Consider the following 15,867-nt stretch of genomic DNA (forward strand, 5'->3'; position numbering starts at 1 on the left):
GGTCTTAGCACTGACCTCTCTTTCATTTCTTGAGGACTGCTGAAATGGGGATGTAGACGGGATTCACAGTCTCCATGGGGCTGATGAAACACTTTCTGTGGCTGTTTACGGTGTTCGCTCTTCAGCTCATCTATCCTCCTTAGCAAGGTCTCCAAGTTACTGTACAAGCTGTTCTGCAGTCGTTGAACATCCTCTGTAACAGCAAATGAGAAAAGCAGGAGGTGTCAAGGTCTCAACTTTCAGTTGCTGGGACAGAAGGGATAAGAACAGGATCAAATAACAAGGGTTATAGCAAAGGACTTATCACAAGGATATCTGAATCTAGATCAAGCTTGGTCATGGCCCTCCAAGAAATCACTTCAACTTTGTGTTTCCCACTGTCCATTTTCTTTCCCGGGAAGCGAAGCTACTTCTCAGGTTTTTCGATCACTAAAAAAAAGGTAAAGGAAGGAACGACAGATTCAAAAAGCTCTTTCTGCCCTGTATCCAACAGCCTTCGCTCTCTTGTTCAGCAGGGAGGTGGAACTACATTGTGCCACAATTGATGGCTGCACTCACAGCCTGTTGCTTCTTCAACAGGACCTAGACACAAGTGATCTGTGTAAGAGGCTTCTGTGATGATCCCACAGGGCTTCAGTTCCAGTCCCTTTATCTTCACTACCTTCCAAGTTACTGATCCGCTGCTGCTGGAACTCTTTCTCTTGCTTCAGTCGATTCACAGACTGAGTGAGCAATTCGACGATCTGAGGGGAAGGGCAAGAACAGATTGTGCATAGAAATAAATCAGATTGGGAAAGAATATAGTTAGCAAGCCAGTTCAACTTCAGAAGCTGGAAATACAGGGAGGTCTGGAAAGAAAAACCTAAATTCTGATCCCGACAGATGGGATCCTTCTGTCCTCCTCTTACAGAGCGGATGGATACAGTAAGAAACAACTCTTGGGGTTCTAGAAGACATGGCAGAACTCCATAAAGAAGAAAGTCTGCACATATAAAGTAATTCTGTCCCCAAGACAGATCTGGTGTCCCAGCACTTCATAAAGCTGAAGACCAACAGTTGGGGAAAGCTGCACAAGAACCAGCTACAAAGATTATGATAAGCTGCTATAAAGATTATGATAAGGAGATCCAAATCCGAGATTCAGTCTCCATCGTAGAAACTGTGCTGGCAGGGAGTGGGAAAGCTGCAAAAAACACATACTTTCAGCCTGGGAAGGAGAAAATATCATCAACACAGAGGCCTTTCTAACTATTTTTATGAGCAGTGTTCACCCACGCAGGAAGGTGGGGCTTTCAAACATTATATGATGAAAGAAAAATATGTACAATACAAAGTCTTATAGGATGGATGGGCACATGGTGCAACTATGCTAGGAAAACTCACTCTTAACAGAGAGGCAATCTCACCAGAGGCTTAAATTACCTTGGTTTGGGAATGTAGCTGACTGGAGATGGCTGCTAGCTTCTCTGCTGCCATGTTGCAGTGTGGCAGACCTAGGCAGGTAGGACATCGCTGCTGGGTTCCAAGCAGATGTTCATCAAACATAGCGTTCTCAGTGCTTATTCTGTCAAGCTGCAAATCCACTAAGAGATCAAAAGTAACAGACATTACCAGGGGCTGCAAAGAAAGAAACCCACCTGGGTCTGCCACATTGTTAAACTTGCCTCAGCTAGCACACAAGGCAGGGAACTTGGAGAAAGGCCAAGGTGCAGGTTTAGAAACAGAAATTAGATTCTTCCATATCCCACTTGAATGATATAATCACACAGTCATTAGATAAGGCAGGCCTCTACTAAGATTATCAGTGCAGTTACCAGTAAGAATGGTTTGAAAGAACCATTGATATGCTGCTACATGGGAATACTAATAGCTTGGATGTCAGACCCAGGGGGCATCAGCAACTCTTGGAAAACATGAACAGAAATTTATCCATCGAAAACAATTACATAAGGAACATCTGTGCAACAAAAGAGATTTGCCTTTACTTCTGAAATACTCTGGCTATGGAAGTTAGACATGCTGTTACCTTTACAGGGGATATTGGTCATGTTGAGACGCTGCTGTAAAAAAGAAGAAGGAAAATAATTGTTTGCTGAGAGATGACAGCTGCAACACAGGAAGGGGTGGTGGACATCTTACGCGGCCTGCTTTAAACTCATGACAACACGTGTTAGCCTCCGAGGAGGAAACAAAAACAGCTTCTCCGGCTCATCCCAAAAGTCCACCTGATTCAGAGCCCTGCCTCCTACAACGCCCAACAGCCCGAGCCCGGGGAAGACGGTGAGAAGGGGGCACGCCTGGCACCCGCCCCACCGACGCTCGGCAGTTGGCGGCAGCGGCGGGTTCGCTGCTCCTCCCAGCCCCTAACAGGTATTTTTCCAGCTCTTTGAACCTCCAGCAGGCGGAACACCCGGCAGCCGCCCGGCTCCTGCTGTCTATGCCGCAGGTGGCCCGAAGAGCTTCGCCTGCTGCCCGCGGCGGAGGGGCAGGTGACGGTTGCGCCCTCAGGGCGGCAGCGGCCCCGGGGCAGACAGGCGCCCACCCGGCCCGCACTCGCCTTGGCCCGCGCCACGCCGCAGTCGGTCTCGGCCAGCAGGGAGCTGACCCGCGCTTCCCAGCTCATAGCGCCGGACCCCGCCGCGGGGGGAGCACGGCTACAGCGGGGCCTCGCAGGCCCCGAGCGGGTCCCACCTCCCCCCACTCCCGGCCTGCGCGCGGGGCATGCTGGGACATGGAGTCCGCGCTGGGCGGGGGCGCGCGGAGGGGCGAGGGGCGGGCACTACAAATCCCATGGTGTCTTGCGCATCGGGCCGTCTCCTAGGAGACGTGGCGCGGCGGCAACGGAGGGCGGCGGGGGTGACCTCTCCCGCCTCCCGTGGTGCCCCGCGCGCAGCCGGGCGCGGGAAGGTGGAGCAGAACTACCTCTCCCGTGAGGCCCCGCGCGGCCGGCATGATGGAGGCGCGCGTGGCGGAGCAGCTCCGCGGCGCCTTGGGCCAGCTCGGCTTCGAGGTGCACGCCTTCAAGGTACTGACGTCACGCAGGCCCGCCGTGGCGTCACTTACCGTGACGTCATTCTCCGGTGCGCCGAGGCGGTGCGAAGCGGGTGCCGCGGGATGCCGGGGAGGGAGCCCGGGGCGGCCGTTGGCGACCGTTGGCGACCGTTGGCGGGGGGCGGCCCGGCCCGGCCCGGCCCCGCCCCGCCGCCGCTGCTGAGGCGCGCGGTCCCGGCGGAGGCGGCCCCGCTGCGAGTTCGCCGCGCGCTTGGCTCGTCTCCTCGGGACGGCGCTTCACCGCCGGGGCTGGCGGGGCGCTTGTCGCCGGGCTTCCGCCCTTGGCGCCCCCCGGCCCGCGGCGGCGAGACCTCCGCTGGAGCAGCGCAGGGTGCCCGGGGCCGTGCCGTGCTCCTCGCCGGGCGGACGGCAGGTGGCACTGCCTCCGCGGAGACACGGGCAGGCGGGAGCGCCGCCGGGGGCCGCCGTCCCCCAGTGCCAGCTCGGAGACGCAGTGAGGTCTGTGCACGACTCCGGGGCTGGAGGCTGAGACACGTGCGCTGCCACACGCCATTTCTTTGCGCAGAACGAGTGGCAAAAGGAAGGCCTTCGCCTTAAGGGAATCCGGAGCTGCCCTGTACAGCTGAGGGTCTGGGTTTGGAATAGCAGCTCGCTGGCTGGAGCTAGAAATGCTCCTAAGAAGTTGTGCTGCACTGCTACTAACAGAGGTTGTTAAAGAACAAGCATGAGATGTCTGTTTAGTCTGCCAGCTGAAGCTAGATCAAGGTCATTGATGCACAGTTACTTACTGCTTCCCAGTGAGTTCTGTGCAGTGCCATGCTGGCCAAGCACCATTTGAAGTAAAGGTTAGCTCAGGTCCTAGTCTGTCAAGGTCAGGAGAGTTAAATGAGGATACTTATAGACTGACAGAGAATAAAGTCCCCTAAACAGGTTTAAAATTTAATCCAACTATGGAAGCATGTCAATGTTTAAATGCAGGCTACTTCACCTGTTTGTGCAGACGCTCAGCTAGTTATGTCTACTGAAGGTGGCCTCTGTCTTGAACTGAGAGGCACCCTCTTCCACTGCCCCATCCTTCTAACCTTTGTCACTCTGCTTCCCCTAAAACACTGGGGAATTCTTCCTCGCCCAGCCTTGGGAGAGCCATTCCCCACGCTGACCTAAAGGATTCCTTCCACTGGGCCAGACAGCCCTTTTATTCTCTGCAGTTGGACAGATACACTCGGTAATCAATTAACCCCTTCCTTACTGTTGCTTAATAGGTTTTTAAATCTCCTCTTCCATTATTAAATCAAACTTGGCTACTTCAGCCAATCAAGACATTGAGCTAGTTATAGAAAGGTCATTGAATTGCTGTTGTCTTTATTCCACTTATCAATGGCTGATTTTCATGATGACAGATCATCATTTCTCTATACTATAATCTGGCTGTTACAAGTGTAAGATTGTATTGTCAGCATTAATCTAATAGGAAAGAGAACTTTTAAGAACAATTGATAGCAACCTACAATAAACATGACCTTCCTTCCCCTGGGAATATTGTGTTTGTCAGCTGATCTGATACATTCTTGATCTGCCAGAAATCAAAGGGAACGAGGCCCTGAGACTAGTGAAATCTCCAGAATTTGGAGAAGAATTTAATACTGCTTTCTCAAAACATAGCAGCAAATTAGGGGCAGAACCCAAACCAAAAAGGCTATAGCTACCAGAGGGAAAGCTTGTAGCATTGTGTGTCTTTTAGTTTTAATCCTCATACAGTCAGCCCTGCTGTATTGACTAATGTAAACTGGGAAATCAGCAAACCTTAGATTCATATCGCGCTCAATTTTTCTAACATCTCAATTCAGCATCTTACACAAGACTCACAAAACTGATTGAACTCTAGGGTTGATCTAAGAACGTATCTTTATAGTAAAGTTAGTTTTCACTGTATGTTTCCATATGCGCAGCTAGACCTGCGTCTAGCTGCTACTGCCTACTGTAAAGTCACTGTCAATTTCATTTCACTGATATTTAGAGGTGACCAATACCTTGTAGTTTCAGACTATTAGAAGCACATTGCTTGACATATTTCTAAATATTGGACTTGATCTTTACGACATTCCAGGAGAGCAGGAGTTGTCAAAACCTTTTAAGAGACTGATGTTATTATGGAATATATCAGTAATGGAGCGCTGGGGTTGTCAGCTGTTACCTCTTAGTGCTTGGCAGTTGCTGGTTTGAGGTCTGTTCCCCTGCTCATGTCTTCCTGCTGCCCTGGCTTGATCCCTCGTTTCCGGTCTGTGTTATGGTACATCCAGCCCTGGAAGTAAGTTCTGAAATGTGGTTATGGCACAATCCATGCACTACAGCTGATGTTCTGCTGCGGGAATCTAATGCTGCTGGGAACTTCAAATCCTTCATTTTCACACATAAACATTTCCTGCTGAAGAAATAAACCATGCAACTTGTCACTTGAGCAAAACAGAAGCACCATTTTCTTTCTGGCTGAAGCAGAATGGCATTGTCTTGTTTAAACAAAAATAAAGAAAAAACACAAAGTGTCAGCCTTTTTCCAACTAAAGAGAGCCATCACAAGAACATAGGGATCAACTAAACAACAGAGGGGAAAAAAAGGAACAAAAGTAGAACAGCATTGGGACAGAGGTTATTTGGACTAATACGGGCATCCCTCTTAATTGTAGAACTCCAGAGAACAGTACCGTGCCAGGAATGACTTGAGAGTCAATGGGATCGCCTAGAAAATCTTGACCTGGATGGGAGAAAAATTTCAGAGCGTGTTGGTCTTCAGCTTTCTGCTGTGTTAGCAAGACTGGCAATTGGATGCCCCTCCTGTACGTGACACATCTGATTTTGACTTATACCATTTCACTACAGTAAACTGGCTTTAGGGAGAAAAGGACTTTGGATGTTTCTGCTCTTGACTTTAATTAATAATAAGCCATATTCCCACGGTTTATTTTTAATTAATAATAAGCCATATTTCCATGGCTTATTGCCCACGTCGTGTCCTGCAGTTAAAAGCCCTTTAAGCTCTTCTGGAAAGGTGGCTATCCACAGAGAAGTCTGCTTTTCTGGGCTATATCTTCTGTGAGGGTGTGTGTGTGTTTGTTTGTTTTTGGTACAGGCAGGGGCATTTGATTTAAATTCATAATGAATCTGTTTGCATCTGCTGGCACAACTGGTATTTGCTGTGAAAGTTAAGTTAAAAACAAATGACAGAGCTTTCAAGGCGACAGAAGGGCTGTGGGTAAATCCTACTAAGATGTAGTATAAGCAGTAGGAACCTTGTCTAAATAACAATCCAAGTGAGAAGCAGACAGAACTGTAAAAGCTTTCTCTAAACCAAAATATCGGATCTGCATTGGCAAGATTCGATGCTGATACTTCTGTCTATGGTTTCTGGGCAAAGCCGGATAAAGGGCAGTCTTCAGCTGAATGCAGTAGATAGTCCTTATCTCTCACATCAAGGTACAGCTTCCAGAAACTGTAAATCCCAGTATGCAAAGCTACTTGGTTTGAATGGAAGACACTAGGCAGGCTGCATATCTGGGTTGCAAATGAAGGTGGATACACTGCTTTCCGCCTTTTTTTTTTTTTTTTTTATAGTTGCTGCATGCCCACTGGCAAAAGAGTGGTCACCCTGTTTTAATGGAGATTTGTTTCTCTTTGCCTCTTTGCCGAAGGTTGGATGGTACAATGATGTTCTCCAGCCAGCCTTTCATCTCCCATACCCAGATGACACACTGGCCTTTGTTGTCCTGAGCACGCCTTCAATGTTTGACAAAGCCCTTAAGCCTTTTGTGAACAAAGAACGGTTAAAAATAATCAGGGATCCTGTGGACCAGTGTATTTCTCATCACTTATCATGTGTGAAGGAGGTAAGAGTCTTGAAATACTGACTCCTTTTACTATTGTGGCATATAAGCAGGTGGCTTGAGCAAGAGACAGAGTCCTCCCAGTTCCTGTTCTTGTTCTTTAAAAGGGTTAAAGCTCTATTCATGATGCTAAGTTCTTACTACGAGCATCAACAGGCTGTTGACCTGCCTATTCTGTCTCTTTGTCATTACAGCCTATACCTGTGCAGGGTGCTTTATAGTCAAGAGTTTGAAAATCCAAGGCAAGATTACCAATAGGAAATTTCAGGAGCAGGATGTGGAAATCTGCAGGCTTACTTCCCACGAGTGTGATTTGCTAGTATCCAGCACTTCTCTAGTGGCACGTAATTTTTTCGTGAGTCTGGGTTGATAGTTTTTCCCCCCACCACAGAAATTCCCCGACCAGAAGGTGGACATCATCTGTGATTACGAGATCCTGCCAAACCGAAAGCCCAAGTTCTTGGCACAGACAGCTGCCCATGTTGCAGGAGCAGCCTATTACTACCAGAGGAAGGATGTGAAGCTTGATCCTTGGGGTAAAAAGGTGAGACAAAACACAATCTGGGAATCCTTGAAGAGCCATCAAATTGCAATCACTGAATTGTGCAACTGTTGTTTACTCACTAGTTCTTCCTGCAGGGAAATAAGAAGTCCAGATTACATAATAGCTACATAAAGTGTTTAAGGCAGTAGTCAGAAACTTCCTAGATTCTTTGGGGTGGAAGGGAGATGAGCGAATGGAGAAGAATATCTTGATCTATTAAACTTACTAGGTAAGAGAATAAATGTCAGTGTAAAAGAAGACCTGCTTATATACAGAACACAGCTTGCGCTGTTGTTTATTTCTATGTTAGACTTTCAGAAAGAAACTTCTCCCCACATTACAGCGTAGCCTGTGTGGGCACAGGAAAATGGGAATCAAATGAAATGCTTCGAGCCACATGGTCAGGAAAGTGCTTTCCTTCCTTGCTTGTAGAGCATTCCAACAGTGGACTAGGGGTGTGAGAAATTACATCAAAGCTCAGAATAATGGTTTGAACTCTCATCATTAGTAAAGACAAAATGAGATGTCCTAGCGCCCCTTTTTTTGTCTTTCCAGAAGATCTATGGTGTATGTATCCATCCCAAGTATGGCGGCTGGTTTGCTATCCGGGCTCTCCTCCTATTCCCAGATATTCAGGTGCCGTTACTGGAACAGACTGCCCCCACTGACTGTGTGAGCACAGAGGAGAAAAGAATTGAGTTGCTGGAGCAGTTCAATTTCCACTGGCAGGACTGGCGCTACAGGGACATAATTGAAGTGAAGGAAAGGTACTCAGAGGAGCAGAAAGCCTACTTTGCCACTCCTCCAGCAGAGAGATTCAGACTGCTAGGCCTGCCAGGAGAAGCCCAGAGAAGCACATTTCACTGAGCAACATGGTTTCTTGAAGGGGCAAGGTGTGAGCGAAGGGTAAGGGCAAGGTGTGAGCGAAGGGTAACTGACCAGCACTTTCTTTTCTGCGGTGCTGAGGAGGTAGATGTGCTGATGTAGAGAATACAAATCCAAGCAGCTGGGTACAGCATCTCAACCCAAACATGAGCTTCATAGAGCATGAGGGAGCATTGCATCATAGCACTACTGGTCTAGAGGAAGGTGGGGGCAGTGTGTTCCATGCTGTTGCTGATTCAATGTGTGTTTTTTTTGAGTCTGGTAAGATGCCTATTAGCCTTTGGCTGGGCACAGTTCAGACATCTTTGCACTGGAAAACCCATGCTGCTAATTAGAAAAGTTATGTGTGTTCTTAAGAATTTTCTTTCCAAATGTTTCAGGTTTATTCAGTGCAAGAGTAAAAAAATATTTTTTCAGTCACTGTACTCTGAAATAATTTTTCTTCAGCTTGAACTCAGGGCAGATATTTTTAGATGTATCCAGCACTTTATTTCCCGGTGTCATAACTCTCCCTGGGAAACAAATGTTCAATCTTTTCAGTCTTGCCCTCCTCAGAAAAAAAGACGTTCTGCATTCCTTCACCTTTAGGGAAGCTGGCTTAATTTCATTAAGAAATCTTTTAATGACTCCTCCCCTTAACCTCCAGAAGAAAATTCTCCAAAGAGGTTGTTTCGTCAGTAGCCTAGTCCTGTGCATGGAGCAGGACTGAGCAAAACATTGCTCAGCAGCAGCCTCCTTTTTCAGGATAGTTATGAAAGGGAAACTGACGGTCATGGACTAAGTCTCATATATTTCCTTTACACCCCGTGTCAACTTCTCAGAACAGGGTGAAGTCTTTAGGTCAATTTTAAGAACTTGCCCACTGTACGGAGCAGCCTACTAAAATCTTTGGAAAGATACTGAATAATGTCTGTGTGAGTAGAGTTTTAGTCATATTAAGCTGATTGATTAAAAAGAAAAACGTCATGACCTTTTTCTAAGGTGGGTGAGATTTGAATTTAAAGTATGTTCCAGTGATGTGCTGGCTATACTATGGTTTTACTACAACAGTTTCCTGTTGTACTCTCTGTTTTTGTGTGAGGGAGATGATGAACTTGCACCCACACAAAAACCATTACATGAAACATTGTCACACACGCAAAGACAACGAAAAAGAGGGAAAATATTAATGGTTTTCACATTACTTATATTGTTGGATAACACATTTTCAGACAGAAATATAACTTTGTGTTTTTAGATGACTGTCTTGTTTGATTTGTTCAGAGCTCAAAATGGCACTCAGAATCAGGAATTCATTTACCTTAGAGCACAGTGAAGCTCAGGCCTCATGAAAATAATATAATATGTTAAAATAATAGTTTGTGAAAGTTTTGGTACTTGACCGCGATGCCATGCTGCGAGTTGCTAAGCACTTTCTTCCTTTCCTTGATACCAACATGATTATGCAAAAATTCTCACTTTGCAGAACTAAGCCCTTTGTTTTTATTTCAGATTGCAGTTCTTACCTTTTAGAGACCTAACACTAAGGTTACTCTCACACTAAGTCATTGCTTGATATGTTTTGTCGTAATCTATATTCTAAATCAGCAAAATCAAAATTCAGCATAAGTTTGTTTTTCTCTAAATTGTGTAGGAAGCATGTGATCACTGGGCTTGTTCAGTCTACTCACTGTTACAAAAACGTCTGTGTTATTTTCCATGCTTTTGTTCACCACATCTTCTCACTAAGGCACGCACCTGATTTACTCTGTGATAATGGTATCATGATTTTTAATGTAAAACAAAATAATTGTTTTTCGTTATAGAATTACTTCTGGTTTGAAATGTTGGTTGACCTTTCAGAACTTCCCAATTGAACTGTAATTTAACAGGGACTTGAGTGAATGGTTTCATATTAGTAACATATACAAAATAATGATTTTCCTAGAAGGAGACAGAATGGATTTACATTAAGTTCAAACTGAAATATTTTGATTTTGGGGACTGATTTTTGTTATAAATGTTTAATATTTTGTTGTAGTTCATTCATTGAACAGGTTACTATCACCATGTCGTTTCAATGTTTGTAATTTATTTCTCTTCATATTGTATTTTGGTTAATAAAATATACAAAGTTGTAAGTAATCTTGAACACTGAGTATTTTTGTCTAAGCATTTCAATGAGCGAGACTTGATTGTTGCGTTTTTAATGTACTGAAAATAGTCAGCTACCTAAGAGACAAAAAACAGCATCTGAACACATCAACAGTGAAAGTTAGTGATCTTAGCAAAGTTAGTAAATTATAATGATAGGCAAATCTGTGTTACTGAAAAATGAAACATTTATTATGAATAGGTCTAATAAATCTTTATTTTTACCAGGTTATTTGAGCCAGATTATTTTACAAGCAGCACATAACAGAGCATTTTCATTTTCCCCTTTGTTCTAGCAGTAACAAAAGTTCTTCGATCCAGCAACGTAACTGTTATTTGAGGAGTGTTTTCCCTCAGTAACTTAAAGGTAATACCTGTAATTACTGGAATTTTTATTTGCTAAAACATACTTGTGAATATTGAGTCAGAATAAGGGTAAACCTGTGTTCTTTATGCTTCTGGCACTACAGTTATGTCAGTGGAATAAAAATATTTTATAACATACACAGTCTTACTCCAGTAACTTTGGTGGGGATTGCATTGGTTCTTATCATTCTTTTAGCTAGGTCACCGAGCACCACAGTTACAGCTGGTAATTTCCTTTCCTTACTAATTGGAGATACAGTGTAATGGTCCTTGTCTTATAAAAAATGAAAATTGAGAACCTGTTTGAGTTATCTCATCTCTTTAGGACAAGACTATACATAGTGAGGAATGAATCATTCTTGGCTCCTGAGGCATCACAAAGACATTCTTATTTTAGTAATTCAAAAAACTTGAATAGATTTGCTAGTTCAAGTATCACATTTTATATTTTTAGATAAGTTAAATTTCTCCATAAACCTTAATTTTTAAACATTTCTTAAAGCATCTTTTTCCTTAGTATAACCAGTAGAGTGAGTATTCAAGAGCAGAACAGTAACAAATTAAAGAGCTGCTTGAATTTGAAATCAGTTTTAACAAGATATTCAATATATTTCAAGCCAACAAAATATTCTACAGGGCTTTAACAGATTTGTAGTATTGACATCCACACAATTTTTCATTCATACTTTTCTTCAGTGAAACCTCCCTTTTTATTTTTTTTGATTGGGTTAGGGAGTTTGATAAGGGGATTTCTTAATGTCCCCTTATTTCCTTCTCCTAGAAGAAGCACAGTTTATAAGTCCTGTCTTCCACTAAACTGTGGAAACTGAAGATCGCTTGCTCTTTAAATCAGTGCTAGTATGTGTCAAACAAATATCCAACCCTATGAGGGATGTGCATGGTTTTTTGTTTTGTTTTGTTTTTAATCTGTTAAATTGCCATCCCTGGGTCAGACGCATAATTTTCATCACTCACTATTGTATAAGTGTTCTTTTATTTGTATGTGACCAAAATTATTGGTGCCTACTATTTACCATGGGCTAAGTTAGTGAAAATGCACAATGACTTGAATTTGACTAAAAACTTGAGTAAAGACTTCTGTATTTCTTAAAAGCTATTAATCATTCCCGCTGTGGTTATGAGCAATGAGTATATTTTTAAAAGTTACTTTGAACACTGATTTCAGAGGCAACAGTTCCAAGCTTCTTCTGTGAAAGGCAAGTAGGTATTGTCATTTACTGCAGTAGAAAGCCAGCTGCAACTTTGCAACCTTTACTTTTACATATTCATCTATCAAAACTGACAAACTTAAGTACTTAAGACTTTTTTTTGTCATTATTTAAGTTGGCTTCCTGTCATACCATATGTCCTCTGATAGATCATCAATTGTGTTTGCTTCAGAAAGCAGAGCTCTTCCCTTCTAGGTTTCATAAGCTGAGAGGAATTTTGGAGTAAAGCAGATGTTTTCATAGCATGGGAGGAAGGATAAAGATCCAGGGAATGAAACCAGATTTTTCTTCTTTCTTCGCTACAGAAAGAGAGACTTTCATAGCACTTGGAAAAAAACAGAACTTCAGAGAGAAAAATGGGTGTAGCATTTTTTTTTAAATAACTGACACAATCATTTTCACATCTGTTAAGTTTTCCAACATATTTCCATAGAAATTCCATAGAATGAGCAATAAGAGGCATAGAATTTTTAAATACCAGTGATGCATCACAGTCCTTCAAAATGCGTTACTATAAGTGTATTTCACATTGCTCTTTCACAGAAAAATACTGTACTAAACCATTTAAAGGGAGGTAAGTGGGAAAGTTTCTGGGTTGAAAAATACCCCGCAGAATTTTAAATTCATGCAGGATAATTAGCTTTTCTCTGAATGCATGAACACTTTTATTCCTTGCAGGGGAATTAGCTACATTTTAGATTCAAATTTCATGCCACAACTTTTTTTCAAGTAGTTGTTCTGACTAGTTTTCTTGAATCATTCACTGTTGCTTCAAGCCTTTTTAAAAGGCTCTTCCTGGGAATAAATAAATAAATCAATCAAACAGTACAGAAATGAAAACGAAAGAGAAACGCACCTTGTGTTTGTGAAGTGTATTTGATTAAATATGTTAACTTTAAGTTACATTAACTTCTAAGTGTAGAATCAAGACTTTTTTTTTTGACAAAAACACCTAATCTCATTTGTCAATGCAGATGCTTCAAAGGTACGTTGCTGCAGAACATGAAACATGAACCTACTGAGCTAACACTTCCGAAGGGCAGTGTAGACATAACCTGAAAATCTTCATACACATACATTTATATATATATACATATAAGATCAAATAGTATCTTGCACAGGAACGTTATAAACTCAAACACATGGTCCATAACACACACAATTATTTAAGTTTCAGGTAAAAGAGCCAAGTTTCACATTACAGTCCAAACCAATCATCAGTAGGTGTGGTGAGAAGAGCTTACCAAAGGCACACTGCTAGTGCAGGAACACTGCAGACACTTCACAGCATGATGACAACCTGTTCTCTCCTAGCCACATAAAAGTGTGTATTACAGATTAGTTGATGACAGTTGTTTGATCCGCACAGGCTTTGACCTGTGAAGCCTTGATTCGGCACAGACTATGAACATACTCTTTAGTATTTATTAATACATTTATCTTCACATCCTGGCCGTTCATATTCTAAAAAAGTGTTAATAGAAATTCCAATATGTGTTCAAAGTTTGATTTTGTAGGCATTTGTGTTGTGTTCTTTACTAGCACTGATGGTGCTGTACCCATTAGTAGTGGCCTGTAATATTATACTCCTAGATTCTGTGAGGTGCTTAAGTCATCATACCTACGCTAGGTAGGAAGACACTCATTAGGCCCCTTGATAAATACAGACATGTGGAAAGCCGAAGTAAAATCAGTTCTTACTAATTTAAAGGCAAAATCATGTTCTTCCTCTTTGTAAACTGCTAACACTAAAAATAGCAGCTAATATATTCATCATCAGACATACTAATTATTTCTTTGATTTCCTAGTTCAATGCTTGTTATATGTGCTATTTGTAATAAAAAGACAGCAAGCCTCAACTTTAACACACTTCCTGAATTGATGTCCATAGTTACTGCACTTCTGCCAGTAGTCACTGGACGGAGTTATATAGCTAGCCTACGGCTTCATAGCCCCTCCTGTGCAGTTCCCTTCTTTCTCCCACTTGAAAAGTAGAATCAGGTAATCTGTTTTGTGAAGTCCTCTACACTTTCTCTGGGTAGCAAGATGTGTCAGAACATATATTTACACAGACTGTCATTTAACATTGAACATCAGACTCCCTGAAAATTTCATAGAGGAGATATATATAATATTTCAAACTATTAATATGCTAAACCCATGTATTTATTTAACAGAATCTCCACATGACTTGTTTTCAGGTATAATATTCCTAAAAAATAGTCATGAGGTTCTGCAAACATACTTTCCAATCCAAAGTGCATCATTTTGCAATAGTTGTGGGATATATAAACTACTCAGTTTTGTTCTTTGAACCTCATTGATTTGTTGGGCAATTGAGTGGATGAACTATTCATCCCTAAAGATGTATTAAAAAGGCTGGAGCATTAGTAAAGAAAATAGCACTTCAAGTTTTAAAAACTTAAGAGTATTTTTCAAATACAGTGGGAAACTTTTTATGACAAAATGCTAAGTTCAATTTAAAAATAATGTCGGTATACTGCCACATAATGGAAGGTGTTGCACAGGTCAGAAAAAACACCCTATAAGTTGCTTTGCTCTGTGAAAGTTAGAGTGCCAAGGAATTCCAAGAGCTTTATTTCCCTCTGCATGTGTAGCTGAATATTAACAGCAGATTTTCTGGTGCTATATTTTATTCCCATTACCCATTCTGGCCCTATTGCCCTGCTGCCACCACACTGGTCTGCAAAGCTTGCCACACAAAAGATTCACATCTTCTGCTTTTCTTTCTCGACTCCGGACCCATGCAAAGTAATTGCAGCATTTTCACAGCAAAGCCCTAACATTACTACAAGGATATGATTTAAAAATAGAGATGGAAATTTACTACCAGAAAGCTCTAACTATGGGCATGAACCTCAGCCTTTCAGTCCTCTCATGTTCTGTTAAGTTAAGCACCTACAGTGGTGTCTGCACTATGAGAATTCGCGATTACATGCCGCACATCACAAAAGTAATACTGACGTATATATTTCTTTTCCTGTTTCTCCAAGTATCCTTTGATATTGAAGAGTAAATATTACACAAGAGCAAACTTCTGATATAACAGTAGGCTTGATCCTGAAAACATTACTGAATTTTTTTCTTATAAGTGCCTAAATATAAGTAGCTAATTATTAACTTTGAAATAAACACACACAATAGACATACACAATCTAGTAAAGGTTAGTATCTTTAGGTCAAGTATTGAAAGTCACATTCTATATATACACTATGATAAATATAAAGCAGATAGAATTTAATTCTGATGCACTGTTTTGTTTTACACATACCATATAATTCTTATTGATGTTTTTGCATAAGCACTATTCTTTTCCAAAGCTTAATTACACATATCTCAAAAAAAAAAAAAAAAAAAAAAACCCCAGAAAACACTACACCTCTTAATTTTAGATAAAATATAAAGAACACAGTGTGCAGGAAGATTGATTTCCTTCTGCTTTCACTCAGTCTTCAACATGAAGAGACAAATCAGTACCTGGAGCCATAATTGCAGAATTACACTGAACAGAAACTCTGTCTTATATCTTAAGAGGACAAGATCACACCTCTAGAGAGGTCATGTCAGGGCTATTTCACCACAGCTGTTTGAGATAAGTTTCAAAGATTGATATGAGCAATTATATTGACAGAGTTTGCTGTTGGTAACTAGACTGCTACATGCCATTTTGAAACGCTATTTAGTTACATAAAATTTTAACAAAACAGACAAAAATCACCTCTACAGTGATATAACTATAATCTACAATAGATGCTTACTCCAGAGTAGTAAACCGGGTGCAGTGTAGTTCAGCTCTC

At 42.0% G+C, this 15,867-nt stretch overlaps 2 protein-coding genes across 14 annotated transcripts in view; one reads left to right on the top strand and one right to left on the bottom strand.

Annotated features, from left to right (window-relative positions):
* Positions 1–3,155, bottom strand: part of LOC104147981 (spindle assembly abnormal protein 6 homolog) — a 26,358-nt gene extending 23,203 nt beyond the window's left edge. For 3 of the 13 annotated variants that reach the window (XR_011142597.1, XR_011142598.1, XM_068952971.1), the window contains exons 1-5: positions 2,558–2,740; positions 2,027–2,060; positions 1,423–1,583; positions 662–743; positions 16–193 (exon numbers count right to left, since the gene is read on the bottom strand). Coding sequence is in view for 11 of the 13 variants with exons in the window: in XM_068952971.1 (XP_068809072.1) it covers positions 16–193; positions 662–743; positions 1,423–1,583; positions 2,027–2,060; positions 2,558–2,623 (521 nt within the window). In the remaining 2 variants the exon portion in view is untranslated. Of the gene's footprint in view, positions 1–15; positions 194–661; positions 744–1,422; positions 1,584–2,026; positions 2,061–2,557; positions 2,741–2,922 lie in introns of those variants that run through there. The other 10 variants (XM_068952979.1, XM_068952973.1, XM_068952978.1 and 7 more) reach the window with 8 other exon arrangements.
* Positions 2,901–10,443, top strand: MMACHC (metabolism of cobalamin associated C). The gene is made up of 4 exons (XM_068952987.1): positions 2,901–3,025; positions 6,699–6,893; positions 7,282–7,434; positions 7,990–10,443. Exons 1-4 carry the CDS (start codon positions 2,951–2,953, stop codon positions 8,299–8,301), a joined length of 735 nt encoding a protein of 244 aa, XP_068809088.1. The 5' UTR covers positions 2,901–2,950; the 3' UTR covers positions 8,302–10,443.
* The last annotated feature ends 5,424 nt before the right edge of the window (positions 10,444–15,867 follow it).

The sequence above is a fragment of the Struthio camelus genome, chromosome 8, assembly GCF_040807025.1.
Source record: "Struthio camelus isolate bStrCam1 chromosome 8, bStrCam1.hap1, whole genome shotgun sequence".
Taxonomy (NCBI): domain Eukaryota; kingdom Metazoa; phylum Chordata; class Aves; order Struthioniformes; family Struthionidae; genus Struthio; species Struthio camelus.

Coding starts and splice junctions, on each gene's coding strand:
- MMACHC (XM_068952987.1), top strand. CDS start 2,951: ATGATGGAGGCGCGCGTGGCGGAGCAGCTCCGCGGCGCCTTGGGCCAG. Junction 3,026..6,698: donor TCGAGGTGCACGCCTTCAAG/GTACTGACGTCA, acceptor TCTTTGCCGAAG/GTTGGATGGTACAATGATGT. Junction 6,894..7,281: donor ACTTATCATGTGTGAAGGAG/GTAAGAGTCTTG, acceptor CCCCCACCACAG/AAATTCCCCGACCAGAAGGT.